Source organism: Rhea americana, unplaced genomic scaffold (genome assembly GCF_003343005.1).
Source record: "Rhea americana isolate MKP2758 unplaced genomic scaffold, rheAme1 scaffold_416, whole genome shotgun sequence".
Taxonomy (NCBI): Eukaryota; Metazoa; Chordata; class Aves; order Rheiformes; family Rheidae; genus Rhea; species Rhea americana.
This window is the reverse complement of record NW_028186553.1, coordinates 244,998-271,612: the sequence shown is the minus strand read 5'-3', so window position 1 is coordinate 271,612 and position 26,615 is coordinate 244,998. Positions and strand designations below refer to the sequence as shown.

The 26,615-nt window shown below is 47.3% G+C and overlaps 1 protein-coding gene across 1 annotated transcript in view; it reads right to left on the bottom strand.

Annotated features, from left to right (window-relative positions):
- Positions 1-323: 323 nt before the first annotated feature.
- The window catches only part of LOC146590241 (protein smoothened-like), a 121,945-nt gene continuing 95,653 nt past the window's right edge, over positions 324-26,615 (bottom strand). The window contains exons 17-30 of the mRNA XM_085314922.1: positions 26,493-26,593; positions 24,442-24,544; positions 23,080-23,174; positions 16,836-16,942; positions 14,790-14,906; positions 10,539-10,602; positions 9,109-9,197; positions 7,505-7,575; positions 6,923-7,017; positions 5,965-6,063; positions 5,226-5,294; positions 5,065-5,143; positions 3,461-3,581; positions 324-2,702 (exon numbers count right to left, since the gene is read on the bottom strand). Of these exons, the coding sequence (XP_085171048.1) occupies positions 2,696-2,702; positions 3,461-3,581; positions 5,065-5,143; positions 5,226-5,294; positions 5,965-6,063; positions 6,923-7,017; positions 7,505-7,575; positions 9,109-9,197; positions 10,539-10,602; positions 14,790-14,906; positions 16,836-16,942; positions 23,080-23,174; positions 24,442-24,544; positions 26,493-26,593 (1,217 nt within the window). The 3' untranslated portion in view covers positions 324-2,695. The remainder of the gene's footprint in view (positions 2,703-3,460; positions 3,582-5,064; positions 5,144-5,225; positions 5,295-5,964; positions 6,064-6,922; positions 7,018-7,504; positions 7,576-9,108; positions 9,198-10,538; positions 10,603-14,789; positions 14,907-16,835; positions 16,943-23,079; positions 23,175-24,441; positions 24,545-26,492; positions 26,594-26,615) is intronic.

Below are 26,615 nucleotides of genomic sequence, written 5' to 3'. Positions count from 1 at the left end.
TGTGGGGTGTCCCTGGGGGGCAGGGAATGGGGGTGCAGGGGGTTGTGGGGTGTCCCTGGGGGGCAGGGAGCAGCCTGCCGCTCCCCCCGACGGCAGCCGAGCCGCAGCGCTCGGCCCCGGCGTTATTCTCCCCGCGGGAAGGTCCTCGGCGCGGGGACGCCCCAAGCAGAGCCCCGGCCGCCCCGCGAAACCGAGGTGACAGAACGGGGCCAAAAGACACCGGCGTTTTCCCGGCGCTGTTCGGCCCCGGCTCAGCACGGGCAGCTCCCGGGCGGGAGCCGCTCCGGCGCTTCTGCCGCACCGCAAAGCACACGCCGGCAAAATTCACTTTTCCAATGGTTTATTTGTGTTTTGAGATTACAGAGTCTTTATTGCTGATCTAATACAATCACTCATACATTAATATTTAAAACATCCTTTTGAAAATGTTACGTTTCCAAAGTTTTTAATTTCCTTACTGCAGGTTTATGCCAGTTTTGTCGTATTGTTGCTAAAGTTCAGAACAGAATTAATTTCCTTATACAATTTTGCTGGTGTTACCTAAATCTCCTTTTCCTAATTCTTTAAAAATGTGTTACATTAATAAAAAAAATAACAAAACAAAACCGATTACACGTTTAATTTAGAGATGATCACAGAACATGATTCCAGATTGATTAGGAAAAGCCAAGCTAGCGAAAAAGCTTACAGGAGAAGCAGAACGGCGTGGAGAAAAGCTTTGAGAACAGAGGTGGGAAAAGCTATTGGGGATGATTTTTTTTCCTCTTTTTTTTGTATCTACCTAGAAGATAAATTGGGCTTAAAAGTCACCGACGAGGCGAGCGGCGCCGGGGGCTCCGCGGGCGCCGGCCGCAGGCAGGAGGGCGGCGGGTCCGAGCCGCTCCGGGGGTCTCGCGCGCGCCGGGCGCCTCTCCCGCGGCACCGGCACCGGCGGCGCCCCCGACCCCGTTCTGCAGGCGCCGCCTTGCTCAACGCGACCCCCCGGCCACGTTTCCTAACTGCCTCGAGGAATTAAGAACCAGGCTGCAGCCACACGGAGCGCGGAGGCGGCGGCGCGGACTGAAGCCCTCTTCTGCGCCGCGGCTCCTCCCGCTCGTGCCGTGGACACCTCCGAGATCTCCACGCTACGTTCCCGGGGCTTCGCCCAGGAAGCCGAAAGCCCGTTCGGGCAGCGCTGCCAACGAGCGAAGTCCCGGGCTCCCGAGAAGCCAAGGGGGTTTCCGAGAGCGACGTGCCGAGAGCAGGATTTCACGCTACGAACCTACAAACCACAACAGAAGCCCTGGGGTCTCCTGGCGTTGCAGACCAGGCTGCTCCAGCGCGAGAAAACACGTCCAACCTCGAGGTCTGAACCAGCTCTCCTCTTCTCCCAGCGGCGGAGGGGCCGGATCGAGGCCCTTGCGCGGCGGCGGTGCCCGGGTACCGCGCAACGTCCAGGTTCTCGGGTCTCCAGCCCGGGGGCAGCAAGAGCCACCTAAACCCCTCTGGGATCTTCCCGGAGCAGCACGTTCTCGGTGGGAACTGCAAAGGGGCTTCGGACGTTGCCTGGAGAGGCGGCCTGCGCCCTCGCGGCGCGCAGGCGGGGCGTCTCGGGCTAGAACAGGTGACCAGGACAAGTTTGTTCTCCACCGGCTCCGACTAACCCATCAGGACCGGACGCGATCGCGGCAGCTCTGATCCCTGCGCACCCGCCGGGGGTGGTGGCTACTCTGGGGCTCGTCTTGCGCAGTCAAAGGGGATTTCCAGATTTTTACGGTGTTCTAAACGAGTATTACTCAAAAACAAAACTCCAAGAGCTCCCGCGAGAAGCTGGGTAACGCTGCCATTGAAACAGGCGCCTTTCTGCAGAACAAAGAGCTTAACGAGGACGGAAACTCAGCTCGACAAAGACCTCGCGTTAACGTTGGCCTTCCGTCCCGGGCAGCGCCGCCGTCTCCCGCTGCGTCGGGCCGAAGAGCCCCCTCGAAGCGGCCGCCCGGAGCCCCACGACGATGGCTGGATCACGGCACGCAGGCGCTCGTCGGAAGCAGGGGGGAAACGCTGCGGAGCGGCCGAGGACGGGGGCGCCGGCGGGTCTCAGCCCACCGCCGCCATCCCCGCGCTGTCGGCCAGGGACTGCCTTGGTTTCGTTCCCCAGCGGCACGAAGAATTAAACCGCGGACGCCCTCCTGCCCCGCAAAGCGACCTCAGCTCCCGCGACGGCCACAGCTCCTGCTCCGGCGGGAGGAACGGTCAGGTACGAAGGAAACCAAAAGCAACGCACGACCTCCAAGTCGGATCTCGGGGCTCCCCGCCTGCGCTCCCCCTCCGGCCGCGCGCTGGGCGAACAGCGAGAACGCGCTGCTCGGAGCTGACTAACGCTTGGCAGCAAATTAATTCCCCCAGCTTCTTCCTTTCTTCACATCACTTGCTGCCCATCCTCCCGGCCCCTCAGAAAGAGAAAATGGGAGGAAAAAAAAAGAAGAAAAATGGAAAAAATGAACCGTCTCCCAGTCCCGTGGCAGTACAAACACCAGTGGCAGAGGCCGCGTGTACGGTATTCTAGTTTAATAAATAAATAACCTAACACACTGTCTACTACGTGAGCAAGTCCAGCTCTAGATTAGGAAGCTTGCACTGTTTCATCCTGTACAGTAGTTGAGAAAAGACTTGGATTCTTGTTCCTTACACTCCTCCTGGCTACAGTGGCAGGAATTTAATACCTGTAGGAAAGAGAGAGGAAAACAAGGTTTCAGTTAGCCCCTAGGTGAAGAACGTGAAGCGCTTCCCCGTCGTGAGCACGGTGTAAGTTAGCAGGGGTGGACACCAAGGAGGACGAGGGGTTGTTTGTAACGGGCCTGAGTCCTCGTCTCCCCCCCAAAATGCCACGGCAGCGCGAGGGCAGGAAAAGACGACGGATCGGTGCGAGCAAAAGCCACCAAGCCCCGAGAATCAGAGCGTTTTGGCTCCCACCGAAACCTTCTGGTTTACGTGTCTGAAGAGCACGCCGCGAGTGCACTCAGCTCTGTTCAGAGCTCAGGGCCGACCGCGTGGAAAGCAGCCGGCCCGGCGAGAGCTCGGCCGAGCCGCCCCGGACGAGGCAGGAACGCCGCTCTGTACCATCTCGCCTTCGTCAAGCTTTAAAAATAAAGCTGTCACCTGAGTTGGCTGGATGGCATTGCTCGGGGATTTGCCACTTCAGGGCGACAGCTGCTGCCAGACAGCAAAGGCTCGTGCCACGCCGGGCCCTCGGCGTCAGAGCGCAGCTGCGCCGTCCCCTCTCGGCCTCCGCCGCTGTCCGCGCGGCAGCGGGAGCCATCGGCAGCCCAGCGACGCCTTCTCGGCGGGCCGGGGGAGTAAACGTCTCGTCACAGCGTCCTCGCTCGTCCGAACAGGCCCCGGCCAGCCCCTTCTCCCACCCGCGCGCGCGGCGGCCGCGCGCTCCTCGCGGGAGGCAGCGAGGGCGGTTCGGGAGCGGCACCTGTAGTAGTTTGGTTTGAAAGGCCCGTTCTTATTCAGTCCCAGGTACTTCGCTTGTTCATCCGTCAGCTCCGTCAGGTGCGCGTCAAACGTCGGGAGGTGGAGACTCGCCACGTACTCATCTGAAAGAGTTTGAAGCCTTGGGAAGTCAGTGGGAATACGGCCGGCCCCGAGCCCCCTCACACGCCGGAAGAGCCCTCAGAAGCAGGAACCACGAGAGGCACCGCTCCTGCGAGCGGCCGCGGCGCCAGGCCCGGCCCAGGAGGTCGCCGCCCCACAGCCGATCCTGCAGGCAGCCCCGCAGCCCCGCGGGGCCTTCTCCGTCTGCCCGCCTGCATCTCAACGTCAACGGTTTCATCAAGCGCTACGGGAGAAGCAGGTCGCCAGCTCCAACGGGGCCAAGGAAACCCCCCCTCCTGCTACGCTGCAGAACTGCTTTTCACCCTCAGTGGAGAAATTCAAAGGTCTCACGTCTGCACATCCTGAGACAGAGCGAATCAGTGAAAAACAACCCTTCGCTGAAAAAATACTGATCTTACAAAGTGACGGGAAGTACTACGCTCTCCCAGGCCAGCCCAACCTAAAGCAGTAACTCCTGCGAGCTGTCCCAGATCGCAGAAGGTGCTTGCTGCTAGCAGCCGGGGAGGAGCTAGCAGGACGCCTGGAGCGCGCTGCTGCACTGTGCAGTGTCTCTGGGCAAGCTGCTTAGCTCTCCGACTCCATTTCTCTGCATCTAAGATAAAAAGCTTCACTTCCTTGACCTCCCCAGTGCCACGGGGGTCCACTAATACTTGATAGCGCTCAGTGTCTTATAAACATCTGTTGCTTGAATTAGTAAGACACTAAGAGGCTGCACGTTTTCTGTTGAGATTAATTGTACACCAGCACCACGCTGAACAGTATTTAAAAACCTTTCAGCTGGTGGCCAACATCCAAATCTTGATCCAGGGACCAGCTTTACGTTTTGTCTCTGAGCAAACGGTGGACACACCACCATAAGGACGCAGATAGATTTTAAAATCGGAGCTGTAGTTTTCTAGTCGCTCCACTGAGATGAGGGTGTGTACGAGAGACTGACTCCCCTTGGGACGCTCTGGTACAAGAACACGTGCACAGTTCAGCTGGGTGACACCTAACATACACACAGGCTCGGGACAAAGCTGTATCTAGTCCAGCAAAATACAATTAACACAAAAAGAGACAAGTTGTAGAGCAAAAGCCTCATGCGGTCAGCATAGCTGCGTCTTCATGAGGGGATTCTGCTGGCAGAGCTGTTGGTCAGGGGCTACATTTCTTCACAGCCAACTAACGCAGCTCTGCTGGCAGAAGCCCCGCACACAAAACTCTCCTGAATCTCCCCAGATGTATTTCTGCAAACAGCATCGGTGTTTCTTCCCCGGGTCGGGGAGGAAGCAATGAATCCGATCTAGAGAAGAGCACAGACCCAGGGGGAGGAACTTGCTGAGAGACCCAGAGCTTGGCAGGGAGGTAAACAAGAGCGCTCCAGAGACGGCAGCCCCCTGCCACCCTCAGCCCAGCCCGGGAAAGCCCACCAGCTGTTCCACCTCGGTTAAAGAAAAGAGAAGGCAATAAGCACATCTTTACCCATTTTCTTAGGCAGCAAATACACATCTTGCTTGTAGCGGCCTTCTGGAGCGTTGTACAGCTCTATCAAAGCCAGAGCCTGGAAGAAGACACCTAGATAAGTAACTCCTGTGTGTTATGGAGTGAGACACTGCCTTCTGCTCGCCCTGCACCCTACTCACCTGAGTGGTTGCAGTGATGGACAACACAAAGGTGGGGACGGTGGAACAGCTCAGGTTCAGCAAGCGGCCCTGCGGAGGCAAAAAACGACCGTTACCCCAACACGGCATCAAAAACAGTCTACAAACTGCAAAGAAGATACAGGAACTCATTTGAACCACCAGTCCCTTCTGGGATGAAACACCAACATTTTTGTGTCACTGCTCAGTTTGAATGAATGGCCTCATTTCCAAGGGATTTTTTTCTGTGTTAGGTGGCTGGTTCCAGCTTAGCTTGAGAACCTTCGGGGGCAAAAGCACAACTAGATGGGGTTCACAGAAAGATACGCTGGGGAACACAGCTACCATGTTCTTCAATGCCACAACAAAAGTTTGGCAATAGCCAGTTGCTTTGGACTGGGCTGCAGCCCTAGAAAAATCACATGCATTCAAATCCCAAGGCATTGGTTACTGTTAAAACTCAGTAAAATGACTTAGAAGTGAACATCTGATAAAATACCCTGTGGTGGGATGCTGCCAGGGATGGATAAAGGAAAACACAGGAGCTTTTCCATGTTCCAGTAACTTATCAGCCAAAACAAGGTTAAAAAAATCCCTTCAACCATGCTGTTGAGCTGTGGAGGCCCAGGAGGTGATTTCTGGAAGTGCTCTGGCACTTCCACTGCTCATTCAAACCTTGCTTTCTTTCTCCACAAGCAGAGAACAGATTGCTAGTCCCACTCCTTCTCCGTATGCCACTCACCTCCGCCAGCAGGACTATTCTCTTCCCATCTGGCCAGATGACATGGTCTACCTGAGATCTCACCCTCTCCCAGGTCAGCTCAGGTGTACGCAAGCTTGCCTGAAACATGGCGTTAAAATAGTTAAAGCACTGGCAAAACATCAGAAAACAGAAGCTACATAACAGGAAGAAAAAAGGAAGTAACTTGGGCCTCCACCGACATTGTTCTGGGTTTATAGTTTCCTTTGGACTCAGTCACAGCCACAGACCAAGGAAACCATTACGAATCATAACTTAAGAACTACTTTTATGATTACAATATATCAAAGCTCTAGTGACAACCATTGTTCAAGCTCTTTGGACGGAAAGCCAGGTTGAAAAGCTGAACAGAAAAGGATTCACCAACTAAACCGTGCATTGCTGTGGTCACTTCTTCCCAGCAAGGCAGACTTGACAGCAAGGCACAGAGAAAGCTGCTTTCAGTGTGTGGTTCTGGCCAAGCAATTCTCTACTGGCATTCAGACCAGATTCTCCTATTTTTCTACTTCTCTCTTAACACAGATGAGCAGATGTCAGTCCTGTTCAGTTGTGTGATGGGATGAGCACGCTGTGCTGCATGACGTTGAACTCCTGGCTGGATCTTAATGACATAATAACACAAAAGCTGAGACACTATGCTAGAGAAGGTTAGTCACCGACTCTCTAAGGGAAGGCATGGGGCTAGCGTAGGCCAGTCACTACGTTGGAAGCTGAAGCAGTTTACGTCTGCATCACAGGAAGGACAACGACACGTCTGCTGGTGTCAGATGGGATGTGAGGAGCAGTGGATTATTTTTACTCCTCACAGGAGCTTGCCAGAGTACGTGGTGCTAGGTCAGACACTGCTGTGGAAGGGTCCTGAAACCACCGTCACCCTTGAGCAGCAGCCACCCTGCGCTGTTGCCTGTCCCCTCGCACGAGCAGCCCCCCCAGCGCTCACCACGTCGATCTCAGTGTTGGAATGTCCCATGTTACACACAATGCAGCTGTTCTTCATTCGGTCCAGGTGTTCTCTGGTCACCACATTCTTGTTGCCTGTAACACAACACATTGGTGATCAATACGAATGGCAAAACGACACTTCCTGCAACAAGGGAAACGCTTCAGGTGGCTGGAGCACTGTAGTCTTAGCAGTGCTCAGAAGTTTGCTGCCTCAGCTGATCCCCTAGACAACCTGAAGCCAGATACACAGCACTGCCCTTGGCTTACAGGGTATCTGAGGGGGTCCCTCCGTGCTCTCCCGCAGCGTTGACTGTGCTCTAGCTCTTTCTACAGCTCAGTGCAGCTATTTGTATCATGAAAAAAGAAGCATGACTGGCAGAACAAGCATGTTCCTGGACTGCCACGAGAAGAAGCAGATCTCCGATGTATCTCTGAGCACAGATCACAGGCAGTTGTAGGAGAAACAATTTGACATTCCCTATGCTTATGCCTTCATTGCTGCTTTCCATTGGAAAAGGACGGACCTCATTATCGGGCTCACATCCTTAAAACCAGTCCTCCTGCCTTGGGGACCTCATACCTGTGCAGGTGATGACAATGTCAACTTGTCTGATGACCTCATTGAGTTTCACAAGCCGGAATCCATCCATGCTAAGAGGGAAAAAACAATATAGTTTGAGAACCTGTAAAAATGTGCCAAAACCAGGAAAAAGCTCAAGTGGCTCTCAGAGGCTCATTTTAACCCTTCAGTGACAAAGACTGCAGAACAGCAATGCAGCATGCTAAGGGACAGGTATCTCAGGCCACTACGAGTGCTTCTGGAGCTGTTAACTCACAGGACTTGGGCCTGTCGTGGGAAAAGTGACACTTGAAAAGTGATTTTAGACGTTGACATTTTCTGTCAAGGACTCTGAATCAAAGAATCTCCATTTTCAACCAAGAGAGCTTTTCTAAAGCTACTACTCCTACAGAGTACATCCAGAACATGCAGACACACTCTCCTGCTGCAGAAACCTTTCTGATATGGATTTAGATCATCTTGAAAAAAACCCAAACACCAAAACCCACAAACGTCTATCATTAACTTTGCAAATCCATATTCGGCATCTACATAAGCTTTGGAAGTGTTGAGCACTCAGCAAGTCTTTACTGACTTTAATGAGAAAGGTGTGTTCAGCACATCTGATAACAAGGCCAAGATTTTTTAGGATTCGCTGACAGGCCTCCTGAGAACTTATTTCTGTGATTCTCACAAGCTGCAAAATTATAGTTACTATAAAAAAAAAGTAATTTTTTTTCTGTTGGATTTCTCAGTATGTCCCATTTACAGTTTGTCCCAGTGCAAGCTCCTTAGGAAAGGGACTGCATGTGCAGAATCAGTAAGTGGTTGCTGTAAAAGATTAAATTAACAAATTAGCAATTCTGCTGCTGGATGAGGCATAGAAGACTCCAGCTCATTTTCTTACATTTCTTGGGTTCCTGCAGACTTCTGAAGGCTGCAAAGCAAACAGGCTGGACAGAAAGTTGATCAGATCTGCTAATTAACCAGGGGTCATTAGATGCTCTTCGCACCGTAATACCCGTTGAAAGCCGGCGGTCAGAGAGGAAGGCAGCGTGTTTAATAAGGCTCCACATAGACCTGAGACTCTGCAAAATGACTGCTCTGGCGTTTACGATCCCATCGTACCCGTCCCAGAGCATAAGCAGCATCTCTGCGAGAAGCCGACTTTTACCTGGAGGAAACGAGGCCGGATATAACCGCACGGTGCCTGTGCGAGGGGACAGCCGTGTGCCTTCAGCCCTGTGCCGGGGGACCAGCTTTTGCGAGGAGAGGTTTGTGAGGGGCGAGTGAGCGCGGAAACTGAAACCGTCCCTCAGTGACATGTGCACACAACACAGGAAGGCCCAGGTTTGCTCTCCAAGGTTAGCAGTTCACTCCCAGCATCGTTTCGAGCCATAACATTACGCTCTTCCAAGCAAAGTTTATTATTAGGCAAGGTTAGCACGTGGGATACAGGACAGCTGGCTGATTCCTAGCGCAGTAACCCTTTCCTGGCCACAGGAGAGAGCTGCGGGTCCCTCCGAATGTGCTGACAAGCCCCAGATCCCTCGTCAGCAACCCTCTAGAGAGGGCCTGCTGCTGACAAGCCTCCAGAAGAAGCCAGGCTCCGTGCTACTCCTTACCAGGCCTGCAGGGCACAGATCGGATCGATCTCTGTCACGTACACTATGGAGCCCATGGCCTTCAAAGCAGCACAGCAGCCCTTTCCGACCTGGGGAGGGAGAACAGCACAGAGGAAGAGGTGAGACGCCGCGAGCACGACAGAGCAGCGCTACGACAACTGCCTACGCAGGAAGGGACAGGTCGGAGCCAGCACCTTCTGCTCTTTACAGTGTTATCTCCTTTCTCCAAAAGGAAATCACAGCCGCTCCCTTTGTATTTTAAAAGAACTCCATCCTGCGGCCATGATCATCAGTAAGGCCATTTGAAGCACATATGGACTCTACTACCCTGAGCTGCTTTTCTGCAGTGGAAAGAAAAGAGCCAAATGCCCTTGCAACCTAATTTGCAAGATTTACCAACTCTGGTTCCATATACAAACTTTTCGGATCCTTGAAAACTCTGGATACAGAAAATCCGGGACCTGAGTGGGGCCCCAATCACAGCTAGAAGAGGCACCAAAAAAATCAGCGTGCCTTCCATTTCGGTCACAGGGAGTTCTTGTTCCTCCCACACATCCTGGTATCTAGAAAGCACAGTGATAACGAGAGATTATGCTTATCGCAGAGAAAGTTCAAGAGTCTCTTACAGCCTTTGCTCTATTTAGGAAGCTTAACTTTTTAATCTCTCAGGGTTAACTAGCTCTAACCTTCACACACACGTAGCGTGGCTCACAGGGGAATTCAGGGATATGGTGGAATGAGTAAGGTTTCCGTACTGAGCGGTTGCTTCGCCTTTCCACAGGCTCGGGGGGATGTGCAATCAGCCAAGTCTACCCCGCATTTGCCCAGTGGCTCATGTGGAATGAGCCAGAGCAACGGGAGAAAAGCAGCATCCAGCCTGAGCTCTCTGGAAAACAGTCCCAGTACAGTAGCATAGCATGGCCCACCATAACTGGTCTTCACTGGTCCCTACAGGAAGTGCTGAAGGACGAATATCCCAGTTGCCCCTCTAGAGAGGATTGCTCCAGTTGGGGGTGAAAGCACTTTGGTAAGTCAAGATTAACTCATCTTTCTGGACCACTTTTTCAGCATGCAGTGCTGTAGCTGCACAGGTACACCTGCAGATCCAAGCCTCTGAATATTTTAATATTCTGATATTAAAGATATTCAGAATATTTAATATTCATGTATCTTAAGATTCAGATTTACTCTCTGTTTAATACTTCAAGACACGTGCTGGAAACTGTAGAAGGAAAATCTTTAGTTTTGTCAAATCAGACAAAACCTATTCCCATCAGGTTTCAAGACAACTGCAGATGCAGAGAAAAGCCATGGGGACAGAAAAGCACCATAGGATAAAGCCATGCAAAAGATGCACTGATTTTACATGCAGCACCCGCCGGATGTAATGTGAGAAGTGTTTTCCACGTGATGGTATAGTAGACCCTTACCTCTCCGTAGCCACAAACCACTACTTGTTTTCCTCCAAACATCATGTCTGTTGTCCTTTTAAGGCTAAGGAGAAAAAAAAATAATTGAAGCGATGGATCCTAGCTAACTGTAACAACAGCAATATCTTTGACAGAGAGAACTTCTGTAACATAAAAGCAGGTTACTGAGAGATCAGTTTTGTTGGCTTAGCTGTTGTGAAAGTCCCCCCATCCCTGTGCTTCCCATGACGAATAAAGAACAGCAGTAAGAGCTATTTGACTGACCACACTGTAAAGGACAGCAGTAAAAACCCAATTAGCCCCTCGTAAGCACCATTATGCATATCCTATTGATCCAAGCAGGAATTAGGTTTATTTGAAGTGCAGCGAGGACACACAGCATTTCTGAGTGCTGAGAGAAGCTGAAGGGCCCCTCAGAACTGGCTTTTTTCTTTGGAAATGATGGGTGCTACCAAAGAAGTGCAGGGCTGGACAGAAGACGAAGGAAAGAAGGATTGGGGTTAGGATTGGGGTTTTATTTCTCTCTCTGTCTCTTCTCTCTCTTTTTTTTTTTTTTTGGTATGGTGGCACTCAGGAAATCTTTTAAATCTTTTCAAAAATTCTTTCTTTATTAATATTTTTTAAAGTCAAAAGACTCCATAGAAATAACTACATCAGGAGCAGACAAGTGGTAATTAATTGCCAGAATCCCAATGCTTTGTACAAATAAAGCTCTCCCTTCCACTCTGTTTCCTCCTGGTTTCTCCATAAGAGTGTCCTACATTACAGGCTATTTTTAGCACACAAGTAAATAGGTTAGCAGTGCAGGGAAGGTGAAATTCCCTTACATTTCCAACAGAATTTAGGCAAAAATCCCAGTAGATTTAATTGCACTTTTGCTCAGATTTTCTTTGGCCCAGTTTTAAAGGTCTGAGCCAGACTAACTCAAATCCCAATTTACCTGCCCATTAAGTTCATAATCCATCACAGCTTAAGATGCCATGATAAGGAAGATGTTTAAACATTTTAACTTATCATTAGCCACTGGAAGAATCCACAGCGTACACAGAGCACGGATCTAAACATTGTCCTCAGACACTCAAAACCTGCAAGCAATTCCTCCGTGGGCAGCTAGCTCCCAGCAAGAGGCTGCCCTGTTCGCCTTTAATTAGTACCCTGTGATCATGCACTGAGGCACGGGCACAATAAAGAAGGAACAAAACACATGCACGGATGAAAGCACCCTGCAGCAGGCAGGGAGCAGGATCCTCCCCCAGGGCAGGGAGACCAGCTGAAGACTTGGATTGAACTTTTCAAGTTTTGACGGGCAGGAAGGGCAAGAGTCCAGTGGCTGTTTGCAGCGGCATATTCCAGCTTATGCAAAAAACCATCTTCGCATGTGGAAGAGGCGGCTACCAACACCACGGACTTGACAAGGAGTCCAAAATTCAGTGTCTTAGAACAACGTACAACTGATACATGGAAAAGAAACTGTGCTTGCAGTGGATCATCATGGGGAAGCATATTAGGTGTTTCATTAACTTATATGACACTTAGACACATTTTAAATATCATCTTCTTGTTCCTGTACTGGGACATGCAAATATTACAAATGAGAGGCTTATTCGCTTCTCCTGGTCAAGATTACTACTACTAGAAAGACCATTTTAAAGCTAAGATGATGAATGAGTCATTCTGAAAAATATCCCACCAAGATTTGGTAAAAGATCTTAGAGCAGGCTTTGCAATCAACAGGGAAGCATGCTTTGGGTCTCCAAGATACTCTGATGCTATCAGATGGAAGCAGATTGAAGGTAGCAGTAACACAGTGAAATACCAATAGTGCTGCCAGATGGACTTTGACTAAACAGGAGGAGACTCTACATTTCTGCTTCAGCAAGGAACATAGAACTGCAAATCTCAAGGCTTGTTTAAACATTAAGCCATACTAAGTTATCAACATGAAAAAATCCTTTCTCCTGAAGTAGGCAGGATGGTTCTCCATGGATGGCTTCCTCCTCTGGATCACAGCTACACTGGACACAGAGCAGGCAGCCTAAGCTCTGCTATTCACCTCACCAGTATCCAGGGTGTAACTACGCCAACCCTGGAAAATCAATTTGTCCTTGATTTTGTGATTAATTGTCTCCTTGGACCAGCTACCAACTGGAATGTGTAACAGTCCATCAACCAGAACTGTACGAATAAACCTTGTCGTAATCTCAATCGGCTTTGGCAAAATTTAGCGGGGTTGGGAGCATTGACTGGAAAGCCAAAGTAACCCAATTCCACAAAAAGAAAGAAAAAATGGAAGCGAGAGAATAAAAAAAAAAATCACTGAGATTTACAGTCTCTCTAGGCCACAATTTAAAGTACTTTTTACTATCTCTCAAGGCAAGCAGTTTTAGATGATACATCGTGTTCTTAGTGCCTACATATCAGTCAGTGACTGATCACACGTAGAGGAAACGAGTCCATTTGCTACCGGCTCCTAAAAAGCACAGCGCCGTCAGGAAGCTGCCGAGCCTGAACCAGCTCCACGATTTGCCTGCTGCTGTGCTGGGAGGAGGGAGGGAAGCGAACACCCTCTTGCTTGCTCATATGGCACGTGGACGACACGTCGCCTGTCCGTACCTGCACATCAGAGCCGCGGGAGCGAGGCAGGTAAAGCATTCGCCAGCCCTGTCACTCCCAAAGGCAGGATAGAAACCTTCTGCGCCTAGTTATTATGCTGAGCTGATGGACAGGGTTCACATCTGCAGCCTCAAGTCTACACTTTGGGCAGCAGGATGAGGGTTTGCAACTCTTACGGGATGAATTCCTGGTCTAGCATTGGCTCTTCTGTTTTATTTCTTTTGATTTGTTATATATTCTCCAGAGGGGATTAAAAAGAAAAGGAAACAAGGTGAAAAATGTTGTGACAAAGTAATTGCTTGATTTATACACATGCAGCTGCATGCCAGGCACAGATGGGTTTTATCCTGATGCCACAACAGGTAAGAGGGAAGTGAAGGAGCACGGCAACCGCTTCACTTTTTAAGTCCTTACACAGGCTTATAAGAAGCTGCAGGGCTTGAAATCATGCTTACCGAGAAGAGAGAATGCGTGCGAGTCCCCTACAGACACACGAACGGGCAACACTGCTCTCAGAAGGTAAAAAGCTTGGTGAGCCTGCTTTGAGAGCACTGAAAGCCTTTTCAAAAACACCTTGTATTGCTATGGCTAATAAAACACTTGATGTTGTGTCTTCCAGACGCTCTGGGAAAACACAAGATTTGCTTTCCGCAAAAAGAGGAACAGACACAAAACTTTTTGCCCCATTCACACAGGGAGCCTGTGGCTGGCTTAAAAACGTGAAACCAGACCTCTAAGGAGGCCAATGACTTTGCTCTAAGATCATTCTCTTACAAGCACAACTTTTAAATACAAAGTTAGTTTTCTGGCGCACCTATGATTTTAGCGCTTTATAAACACTCGTGCAAATAAATCTTGTGACTTTTTTACCCTTAGAGACATAGCTGCTGCCCCTTAGAGATTCCTAGTACATGACAGACCAGAGATGGAGTGATCCTAAGCAGAAGACTTGTACCTCGAGGAGTTACGGGTCCACACAGCAGTTAACCCGGGCTGCGCTGCGCGATGCCGCAGGTGCAGCTCGGCCTCTGCTGTGTGCATATACCCCTTGGCCACGGGGCGAACGCTGCTGGCTAATTGTAACGAAGGAGCCTGTCAGTAGCTCCCACTGGGGACTGGTGATAACACCACCTGCGTGTCCTTGTCTTTACAAAGTGGAGCAACTAGTTCTCATGTGAACTTCCTTTCGCTTGACAGCAGAACTGATGAATAGAGTTGCTTTCCCCTAAGGAAATCCCATAAAAGTCCTGAAGACCAAAATGTTGGGGAACCTCTCCACAGACTAGATCTGCCCCACGTGCTGTGCCCTGACTGCAGGTCCATCTGATGCTGCACAGCTTGCGGTTCCCCATATCTGAAGGTACATAACATCATCTGTCCTCTTTCTCCTTCTTCTGTCAGCTCCAGTAAATGGTGTTTTGAGCAATACCTTACAGAGTCTGAATGCCTCTCTTAGTGGGACCATAATGAATACTTAGAGGTAATGTCTTTGACTTCTTCTCAAACATCAACTATTCAGCAATCTAAAATGGTAGGTTAGATAGCCCCAAAATTCACCACGCCCATGCAAAGCCTGCTGGGTGTGACCCAACACCAAGCGCAGCAAGAGATGCAACTCTTTGGATAGTGGGTACGTACCCATCCAGGATGGATTCTCTGCAGCAGTAGAGGTTGTCAAACTTCTGCTTTGTGACCGAGTCATTGACATTCATGGCTGGGACACAGAGCTTCCCAGCTTTAGACAACTGGTACAGCCTATCACGAATAAGGGAAGAAACAGATAAAGAATCAATGAAAAAAATATTTTCCTACGCTCTACTGACACATGCTCTAAAGATCTTTGTTTGGCTGGAACGAGTGATATGGATCTCGAAGGCCAAAGATAACCTCCTAATAGGAACTGCGCAATGTCCTATTTTCAGAAGGAGAAACAGCATCTTTTCTTTCACAGATATTTATATCTATTTCCCTCCCCTACTGAAGGAACTGTGCCACTACTAGGTTGGCATGAGGCATTTCATAAAATAGCAGAGATCAGAACATGCTCTAGACTCCATGTGCTTCATAACTGTTCGTATTACGACTACCCTCCAATGTCCTCTAAAAGGCAACCCCCTCCAAATCCTGCTTCAGATAACCTAAGCGCTCCTGTAATACCTCAAGTTCTTACACCTTAAGAGACAAATAGAAATAGCCACAGAAGTGGAATATTCACCAAAAAGTGAAAACATTAGGGTCAGTCTTTGCAGCAAAGCATCAACAGGAACAGCAGTAGCAGCACCGTCATTGAGACACAAGGTACAGAGCGACCAGGATGGAGAACACACGCATCTGAACTCATCCTTCTCAGAACAGACTGAACTCCACTTTCTTCTGCCAGCAGCAAAAACACACAGAAAGGATCTAAATGCTACACTACTGCTATGCAGAGTATCTGAAAATCACCCTCTTGTTCCAGACCGAACACCCTGGGAAGAGTCACTTGATCTGTCTCTACAGGTCACCTCCAGGTTTCTCCCTGGTCCTGCTTTGTCATTTGGGAACTTTACTCCCCACTTTAGTCTGGGACAGTATTTCTATACTCATTGCCCATTTCTGCATATCTTTCAGCTGCTGCATCATTCGTCTACAGTTCATGCTCAGCGACTTCCCCATACAGTAACAGAAACGCTGGCATTATCCTTAGCAGATGAGGAGCATGCGTTCCCCGCAAATGAACATTGACACTCCCTAACTTGAGCATACAACCTTGTTCCTGAAACGACAACACAGGGAACAGTTTTCAGCGTGGTTTTGTTCTTGCTCATCTCTTTTGCCCAAATCCCCATAGCTAAAAAAATTGTCTGGTCCTTTTCTTGACTCCATTGGCTGAAAACCTTAATCAGAGGTTTTCCTATTCTCCTAATGACCTTCACTTCCTTGTTTCTGATATTTCATTTCTCTGTTTTGAGGGCTGCCTGCAACTCTAGCCTAATTCTCAGCCAATTCAAAGAGCTGCAGCCAAGCCATTCTCACTGCAAAAACAAAGGAAAAAAGCAGAGTCTACTGCTCTCCTCCTCATTCCCCTACTTTCTGTCATCGGTGATACTTTAAACTTTGCTAGAAGAGTGTTATTCTGATTTCCTTATACCTTTTTTTCTACTCTTGAGCACCACTTGTCTCACCATAATTCTACATCTGCAGGCAGACTGATGGTTGTACATAGCTGCATCTATTTGGCTCTCCCCTTTCCAGACTCCCCCAACAAGAGAATCATTTCCTCTTCAAAATCTCACTTCTTCACATGTATTTATTTTAGCTGTAGTTTCTCACATTCTCCAAAGCCCGTACCTTTTTCTGTAACACTCTCATCCCTTCCTTTTCTTTCTTCATCCTAAAATGCGGCAATTATTTTCCCTACTTCATAGATGGGAAAACAAGACATTATGCACCTTTTCCAGCTGCACAATGGTCAGTAGCAGAGCAAAGATGAAGAATTAAGGTGTTTCTACTCCTTGTCTCAAAGTCAGAGCATTAGTTCCAAGTCTATTGCTTTCACTATGCAAGAGATTTTAGACAGATGACACTGAAAAGACCAGCTCACACTGAAGGGAAACCACAGTTCAGCCAAGTCTACGGCGTTTTATAGTAGGAGTTCTTCTGCTGGCACTGCCCTGAGGCAGCTTGTGCAGCTTGCCGTGTTACCTGTGGACACCAGTCACGCTCTCCTCTACTATGCCCTTGATCTTCTTAAACATGTTGGGGTATTTCTTGTAAATCCAGTGGGTGAGATCTCCTCCATCATCCAAGATCTGTAATAAAAAACCCCATAAAGTCACTGCACGGAGGATCCAGTGAGCCAGCTGACCCCACAAAGGCACTGGGAATAAATCATGCATTCAAATCACTCTGAATCAAACCCATGTTTTGGTAGCACACACACCATGTCCTGATAGCTTAGGCAAGGCTGCTCTGTTTGATTATTCAGAGTGCGAGTGCTACTTTGGCTATACTTTGCGTACATCTTGCTGGAAAGACAGTAGGTCAAATGCTACAGAACTTCATGTTTATAATGAGACCAGAGGAAACATGGAAAATTGCTGCATAAGCTCCTCTCTCCCCATGTTCCAGGAGCTTAGAGAGAAAAGACTTTGAACCATACACAGTCATCAGCGTTTCTAATACAACCACTAATGAAAAAAGAAGGGGGATGCGGAAGGAAAAGGGTGCAGAGACACTAAAGCCAATTAAAACATAATTGTGCATCAAAAAACACTGTATATTAAAAATACTAGACATCTTTTAGGCCATAACTTCGGGTCACAGCCCATTTAATCTGGCTTTGAACCTCAAACTCAGAAGTACAAAACTCTTCTTTATCAGATCATAAATCTCCTGAGCTGCCCATTTCCTCCTAATGACACATTCCAGGCAGCAGAGGAACCCAGAGACTTACTGCTTTAATAAAAACATTAAAGATGAGCAAGTAAAGGTGCCCTCTGAAACAGTGTCTTGTAAAGGACAGACATGAAAACAGTTCAGTCACAGAAACATAAAAACTACTGGTGAAAAGGGATCTCTAAGAGCTTGTCTATTCTCTGCTGGTGTTATAATCATCCAGTGTAATATTGCACATGGAAATATATCTGCAAATGGCTTTGGCATTCACAATAAAATTGTAACACAGCTAAAAAGCTAATGCATACATCCAGATACCCCTCTGCACAGATCACTACTATTCAGGCATTTTTGTTACACGCTAGTGTCTCCAGTATAATCAGTGATTTTAAGTCAACACTCACATTTTTTCCTCTGCCTAGCAACTACAGAACCTCTAATAATTAGGGAAAATATTATTATTAGTGACAGCCAGTGGAGTTTCTCAAGACAGCCTTCTCATTTGTGCCCTGTATCCCTCTCTCCTAACGAACTTGGCCCTGGTCCTGGCCACTCTGGGTCACCTCCTGCTATGTCTCAGTATATAGCCCATCCCAAAGAGGATGCTGAGCTCCAGCTGCTCCAAGGAGCGGACGCTCCTCCGGGAACCTGGACTCAGCACAGTCCTTCTACAACAGTCCTGCCTTGAGTCACACGACCCACCTTAGATGACCTTCTCCATTTGGGCAACGTTCCACGTAGATTGTGCCGCTAATGCATCCAGAGCTGCAGTACAGCACCAGCCTGAAGGCAAGGGCTTTTATTTCTAGCTTAAATTGTACAGTTTCATAATATTCCTCCTACATATCTTCCTGCTGGGACACCAAAAAAAGGTATCTGGGAAAAGGTACAAGAAACAAACTCCCTGAGTCCTCCTGCCACCCTTAATCAGGCCCAGGCTCAAGAAGAAACAGGGAGTGAATTTCACTGAATGGCAAAGGAACCAAAAGCTGGACTAGCTGAGAGCATATTGCCCCGTAGGAAACTTTATTATCATTCCCTTTACAAGTTGCCTATACCAACGTCAAAGAGTTGCTGGCTGCAAATATCAAATCTAGGCAGAAAACTCCAGCAGCTGCTGCTCCTCGGCTTGCAGCAGAGTCCTGCAGGTGCCCTCTGCCGGCACACAACACCGTCTCGCCTGACGTGGCCCAGCTCAGACACACCAGCATCTGCAGGTCCCCAAAACATTCGACCGTTCCCCAGCGCCTTCTGGACCGAAGCCCCATGCCGGGCACAGATGTGTGCCCAGACGCACTCTGCAAAGGCGCCGCTCCCGAGCTGAGTTTGCCGTGAGCCGATGCAGTGGCTGCACTGAGCCAGATTCCTGACACCCGTGTTCAACAGCGACTTGGAAACGAGAAACGCTAAGTATTACTGGAACCTTTTTCTCTTTAACACAATTGCCCGTCTTCCCTCCGTCCCACGAATAGCAGCTGTTCCTTCAAAAATATTCAGAAAACACCCAGTGCCCTGCCAGTGCCATGCACGTGTCTAATTTGCAGACTAAATTCCCTTGAATTTCCAGGGAATTCCCAGATTACCTCCCATTTAAAGAATGGGAAACTGGGGCAGCTAAGGGTTAAGCTGGCTAACAAGCTCTCCTGGGCCATGCTGGGGTAAGAATGCAGCAGCCTGGCTCTCCAAATGTCTTCATTTCATTAATCCCCACTTAATAGGGCACATAATCCTCTTTCTGAAATGCATAGAGAGAATTCTGGATTTTGGCAGTTTCCTCTTTCCTTGGAGGGTAGAAGATCAAAAAAACATTTTAATAGAGGAACTTGTTTTTGATGGAAGGTCACCTTTTTGTAGCAACATAGGTATAAAATGGCCAACAGCAAAATCTGCAGTATCTACCCCATGTAGGCGTTCCTGCCATTTTCTCTTATCTGCTTTATACAGGTTAACTGCTTTCATTCAGATTCTTCCCAGGCACCTTCTTCTGGAAAAGAGTCTTTATTTGTTTGATGGCTGAAGAATTTCCTTACAGCAAATCAAGCTTTATGAATGCGAGCCCTGCTCTGCATTTCTGTGCTGCGACTGTATGACACCGATGGAGAGGATAATCTGCAAACCAACACGTACAGCTACAGCTGATCAACCTCCCTCCTGATTTCAGGGCTTTCATCTTGGATCAGAGAACTCTGGGCTGGCTGTGCCAGTGAAAACACCACCGCTTCCTTACCTCACCCCCTGCCCTGCAGGGACATTTATCTCTTTGGAGACAGGACCAGCAGATACCTAGTCCAGCTCCTCTGCAGCAGTACTCTCCCTGAATTTTTATGATAGGCTGTCAGCAGTGCAAGCTTCGACAAATTGGCACAAAAGGACTTATTTCTTCTAAGAAACAATTCCCAAATCTCCACTCTGACCAATTGGTACATTCGTTTCCCCGCCGTTGCTGTTTCTCTCTCATGCATTGCTCTTCGCTCTGCTTTCAACACAGAAGGGCTCCAACTATTCACTCACTGAGTACTGCCATTTCGTGTCTCTTTCAGCAGAAAATCTTTGGCTCACCAGGAAAGGAACTTGTGGCTCAGGGTGCCATTTTACAACCTCCTCAAGCCAATCTAACACCCTGCTGCCACTGAAAGTCTAACCCTGCTGCCCCGACTCTGCGGTGGCAGTGGTAGATACCGTATGGCTGATCTCGCCTAGCGCAAGCTGATTAAACTTAACTGGGATCAGCTCAACAGTGTGGTTGAAAGCAACTCACAACATGACCTTAAAATTACCAGTGAAAATGCAGGAGGCGAGCAGAAATGAGTGGTCAGAGGCAGGGAATCAAGGTAAGAAATCCCCTGGTGCCAGCGCGGTCTTAGATCCGTTCATGCTGCATAGGAAACACCCTCAGCTCTACAGACCCTGACATTTTTCAGAAGGAACCTCTCAACCATGCCTGTCCTCTAAAAGTATATTATTCTCCTCAGAAAACCCAATGTATCTCTTCTGAGGAGCCTTTCAGTAATTCGGACTTAACTCTTCCCAGGGACTAGCTCCGTACAGAAGCCCAAACTCTGGATACTAAGATTTCCAAAGGGTGCCCTCTGGCTCAACTTCGTTTGAACTGTGTGATCAGGCTGTCATGCTCAGAAGGGGAAGAACAGGTTTACTGATGCGTAATCTGGAAGGGAAAATCCTCCAGCTGATGTTATGACCCACGGAAACATTTTCTCATCACAAGTCTGATCATTCATTCTATATTAAACCCTACCCATAACACACGGCCTTGGAAGCCAGCAGCCGCAGTGAGCACAGAGGCAGCAAAGAGCATTTCACGCCCAAGGAGAGAAGGCAGAACCGAAATCTTTGACAAACATCCTTGCCAGAGGCTCCTCTTTTGCACTTCCCCAATATTGTTTAAGAGCCTATTTGCAGTTCTCCACATGGAAGAAATTTTGTTTCCTGTGATGACACAGGAGGACTATGAGACATCCCTATGAGACATCCCTTGCATGTGACATACAAAGTCAGCTGCAGCAGGCTTTGCAGCGTCTACCAGGACATGGGATGGTGGGGCTCCAGTGAAGCGACGGTAAACAGGGCACTTGGGATCTATTCCAAACCCTCCTCTCTCCTGACTATGGAATAGAATTATTATTCTATTATTAAGCTATTCAAGCTTATAGAATTAGAGTTTATAAATGCATACGTACTGCCACGCTACCTTTTTCATATTGGATCAACAAGTATGAGTTGGATACTAATGCTTAGAATTACTCCACGTTTTATAAAAGTCCAATTCAATTATTCCTTGTTGGAGTGAGGAGGTATGCTACAAAATCACTCTTCATAGAGAATTTCCCATTTTGTCACTTCCTGGCATGAAGTACTGCATGTAACGTGCTCATCTTCAAAGCATTATATGACCACTAATAATCCTCAACACCGCTGAAAGGTGTTGTCGTATTTTACGGATGGGAAGACAAGACAAGAGACGTTAGATTCTACAAAGGTCACAGGTTGCCAGTAGCAGCAGATTAGTAACTAGGAGCTCAGGCTCAGTCCTACAACCTTGGAGCACACCTCCTTGACTCGGGATACCAAGGGAAATTCTCCATCTCAAGCATAGAACAGAAAAATATGTCACACGATCTAAAAAGCTGTAAGCAGCAGGTAGTGCAGAATAGGTCCATCTAGCTTCTGCCCTGGCATTGGAAGGACTAGAGAAGCAACTTCTGCCTTGCTTTTTTGGCCAAGTTTGCCATTTCCTTTCTTTTGAAAAAACTATATAAAAAAGATTCTCTCCACAATCTATTCTCCCCTCAAAGTCCAGTCTCTTATTTTTTGTCTCTAAAAATGTAGACCTTCAAAATCAAGTGTACATAACTTTGAGAAGTGCTAGATCAAACATATTTGGTGGTCCTCAACAACTGCTCAGAAACAAGTCTGAAAATATAGATTGCTATAGACATGTCACAGAACCCAGGGAGACCCTAGGGAAACAAATGGGTTAAATGCACAAGGGATTCTGATATTTGAGACACTTATTAACTCTCAAACTTCTGAGAGTTAATACCTGACACCTTTCATGGGAAATTACTGCTAAATAAAGAAAAAAAGGACACTATCATGTTTAGATTGAGATTTGCAGAGTGGGAGTGGATTTTTTGACATTCACAACTCTTTTTAAAGGTGACAGGAAATGAATGGGTGTAGACTGGAAGGGCCAAAAAGTCCAGTTCAAATGAATCATTACTAGTAAATGATACAGATACAAGCCCATCTTCCACCTTTAATTATTTTTGTGTAATTTAGATCACAAGCTTCAAGGCTCAAAACCTGTCAGGAAGCATGATGAAAATAGAACATTTGACAGCTGCAAATTAATCCACTCACCTAGTTCAAGGTTCTCTATTTTCTCTAGAATCAGGGGCAGAATAAACCAACAAAGTCAAGAGCTGTGCTATGCAGTGTTTTGTATTAGTAGGGTGAAAATAGATTTAAGCACAGAAATCACCTAAGTTCTAATTCTGGTTCTGAAATGGATGCCTTGGCTAGATAAGAAAGTCAAATCAACCTGACCAAAGCTGAGAATTTAGGCTGACATGGTAAAACAGATGTAACCTCTCACTCTGAGTGTTTTTTTTTAGTGGTTAACTTAAATGAGTGGAGAACAGGCTTAATTTAAACTGCAGCAAGCTACTCTGAAAGCAGACTAAATGCCCTCTATACTTTGCACTAACATAATGATTCTTGTTTAGAAAATTCTAAAAAGAACTTCACTGAGTAAGCAAGAGTCACCTCTGTTGAGAGCCCTGCACAAGTCAGTTAACTCATCTTCTCTCTGGCTTTACATCTGCAAGACTGAGATAAGTTAATTTCCCACATTGTGTAGATCATTTTGTCGTGAAACACTTTGAAGGTAAGTGCTGTGCCACTTGTTGAAGTTAGTTCCAAATTTAAGAAGAAAATACAGACTAACTCCAAACCCTCTTGTGAACCCTTCCTCTGCTCTCCAGAACAGAACTGTCTATGCTTCAACACTTTAGATTTGATCACATCTCACCATGTTGGGTTGCCATCCCTCAACGTTGACACAGCGATCAATACACCACCAGAAGTCATCTTCAGATTCTCCCTTCCATGCAAAGACCGGGAACCCTGACAGAGAGAGGGAGAGAGATGAGCGCTAACACAGCTTTAGGATGAAGACCCACAGCAGGCATGAAATAAGGAAGAATCTCAGCTTATCAGCAACCACTAGAGGTAGCAGAGGTGCTGCTCATTTACCAAGACAGTAACTTCCTTCCTAATTTCTTCCTCTCTCCCACGAAAATGCTCTAACTGCCAGAAAAGAGGTCACTGAGGTAACCTGCTCTCCGTGTTGCTTGACAACAAGCATTTATTTGTGAAATAAAGCTTTTGCTGTGAGTTACATTACCTACCTCCCTGTGGAATGCATAAGCCACAAATTTACCCCAGTATATTCTGACTCTTGACCAATTATTATTCAGGTATATTACAGAAAGCAGAAGAGTTTTAGCAAGCTGGAGAAGAAGTCTAGATAACAGACAAGTTGGTGATTTTGGCTTCCTCTGGGTCTCCCAGCTTTCAAAGTAAAATCCTCAGCCTTAACCAGATAAAAGAGGATTTGATTTAAGGCAGCCAGTCTCCCAGGTGAGCAGCAACATGAACAACTTGTTCTGTTTGGTGAACTATGTCCAAAAAAAGTTCTCTCTCTCAGCCCCTTTAGCCAAAGGTAGGATTCAAATTTAAGAGTTCACTATCTTCATAGAACTAAAACCAAATTTTAGCTTATTTTCTCTTAGCAAAACACTTTTATGTTCACATAGCTCTAACAGCTAATAATGTGCATCATCATCTGTGCTATGTACATTTATACCTCAGAGAAAAATAATTTTGTCTGATATTTTCAAACCAATGGAAGACATTGATCTTGTGTTGTTCAGTCCCTTTCACTGCTTTGAAAATAAAACAAGAAAAAGCCAGTCTGCACCTATAAATCAAGCTACATTTCTTCTTAAGATTGTTTTGATCCAAAGTGTGATACATTCTTTCCTTCTTCAGATCTACAAGATTCCCACTCCCTTAAATCAATTCAAGTTGTCAAATAGTCATCAGTAACCACAGAAGACAGAAAAATATGCAACGTATCTTCCATTGAAATATTACAAGCTGATGTGTGCAATTCAGCCCAAAGTTTACCAGGAAGCACACTCAACTTGTGCACTCACAAATGGAAAGAAATGCATTGTAGAAATTTCATTCTCCCACTGATCTATTCTAAATGGAAGAGAAAAATTTATAGGAGGAAGAAACTTTTGGAGAATATAAATGAACTAAATATGACAGGACAGTAAGAAATATTTTTAAAAATAGAAAGAATAAAGAGGGTGAGGTTTCCTACCACTCTCAGCCAGGGCAGCAGCTACTTCATTAAGAGTAGAGTAGATGTTGCAAGCAGCCCATCGGCACTGTGCACCCAGCGCACCCAGAGTCTCCATTAGTACCTGGATTGAAAAAGCAGAAAGTGCAAGGCTCCTGTTGCATGGATCACGCTAAAGATAATTTAATATTGCACAAAGTCAAAGTATCAACTTCTTTTCCTTACAGCAGAGTATACAACTGTGGTTTGCAGCTGATAAACGCTGATGATACAGAACTGGGAGGAGTGGCTGAGACACCTGAGGGCTGTGCTGCCATTCAGAGGGACCTCGACAGCCTGGAGAAATTCAACACAGGGAAGTGCAGGGTCCTGCCCCTGGGGAGGAATAACCCCAGGCACCAGCACAAGCTGGGGGCTGACCTGCTGGAGAGCAGCTCTGCAGAGAAGGACCTGGCAGTGCTGGTGGATGACAAGTTGACCATGAGCCAGTAATGTGCCCTTGTGGCCAAGAAGGCAGGTCGAGGGAGGTGATCCTGCCCCTCTCCTCAGCCCTGGGGAGGCCTCATCTGCAGTACTGCGTCCAGTTCTGGGCTCCCTAGGACAAGAGAGACATGGAGCTACCAGAGAGAGTCCAGTGTAGGGCTATGAGGACGATCCGAGGGCTGGAGCACCTGCCCTCTCAGGAATGGCTGCAAGAGCTGGGCCTGTTCAGCCTGGGGAAGAGCAGACTGAGGGGGGATCTGATCAATGTGTATAAGTATCTGAAGGGAGGGTGTCGAGAGCATTGGCTCGGACTCTTTTCAGTGGTACCTATGGACAGGACAAGAGGCAACGGGCACAATTTAAACACAGGAAGCTCTGTGCGAACATAAGGGTGTCAGTGCACTGAAACAGGTTTCCCAGAGGGATTCTCCCATCTTTGGAGATATTCAAAAGCTATCTGGACATGGACTTAGGCAACCTGTTCTAGGTGATTCTGCTTGAGCAGAAGGGTTGGACTAGATGATCTCTAGAGGTCCCTTCCAACCTCAACCGTTCTGTGATTCTGTGAAGTTTATTTTCAGAAGGATATCTGAAGTTGTTTTAAGCTGTTAGAGTTAGGTTAGGTTGTTAGAGAGTCACAAAATACAAAATCAAAACTTTTTTTTTTTAACAGTTCAAAATGAATAAAGTAAGTAAGAACTTTAGAGTACATTGCAGGTTCCAATCAAAGTCCCTTCACAGCAAAATCCCACATCTAGTTAGGAGAAAGAGGCCTGCCCCATGTTTGGAGGAGAATTCGCAAGTAGTGAGTTGCGTAACTACACTAATCATGAGCCATTATTACCTCCTGCTTATATAAAGGTAATTCAATTGTCTTAGTCATCATTACGCAAAGTAATGCCTTATACACATGCACTTTTAAGCACAGGCTCTGTATATCAAGAAATGTTCACAAAATTGACCACTCTCGTTTTACAAAGTATACTTGGTGTAAGATGCAGGACTGCTGACTCAAAGGCCACAGATATATATTATCCTTTCACTGTATACAAAGTGATATTTAGATGATAAACAGTGAAAAATTCCTGTCTGTTATCCTGCTAACACAGTATATTCTTGGCTTAGAACAAAGTGAAGTGAGGATCAGTCTTCAGTGCACAAGTATTCTCGTATTTTCTAGTCTCTCTGTTAAAACTGTCACCAAGTTGTGCCAATGCTTTACTGCATTATTAAGAAACTGTGCCTAAGAACAGACCTGGTCCCTGCCAACTTCCTTAATACTGGTAATCGAGGTGCCTGCAGTATGTAACATTATCAACGTAAGGAGCATGGACGAGATGCAAGTGAGTATCGGGCTGCACAGTCTCACAGCGCTCCTTGAGATGACCCAAACTCTGAGAAAGTTTATCTTTCTTCAAACACGACAGTGTACAAAACAAGCAAACATCTCAGCGAGATGTTTATTCCATGGGCGCATGTTATGTGTATCAACAGCACTTTGTAGTTAAATGCCAAGTATTCAAATAGGCCCCACACTGACACGTCAACTGCAAAGAAGAAAGACTGGAGTTTATTGATGGGGATCTTACCGCTGTCTGTGCTGTAATGTGCGTGCAGCCCACGATCTTGGCCCCAGCCAGTGGCTTCTCTCCCTGAGCTCTCTTCCTTAAAGCCATAAGTGCAGGCATTTCTGAAAAGACAAAGAAGTCCAT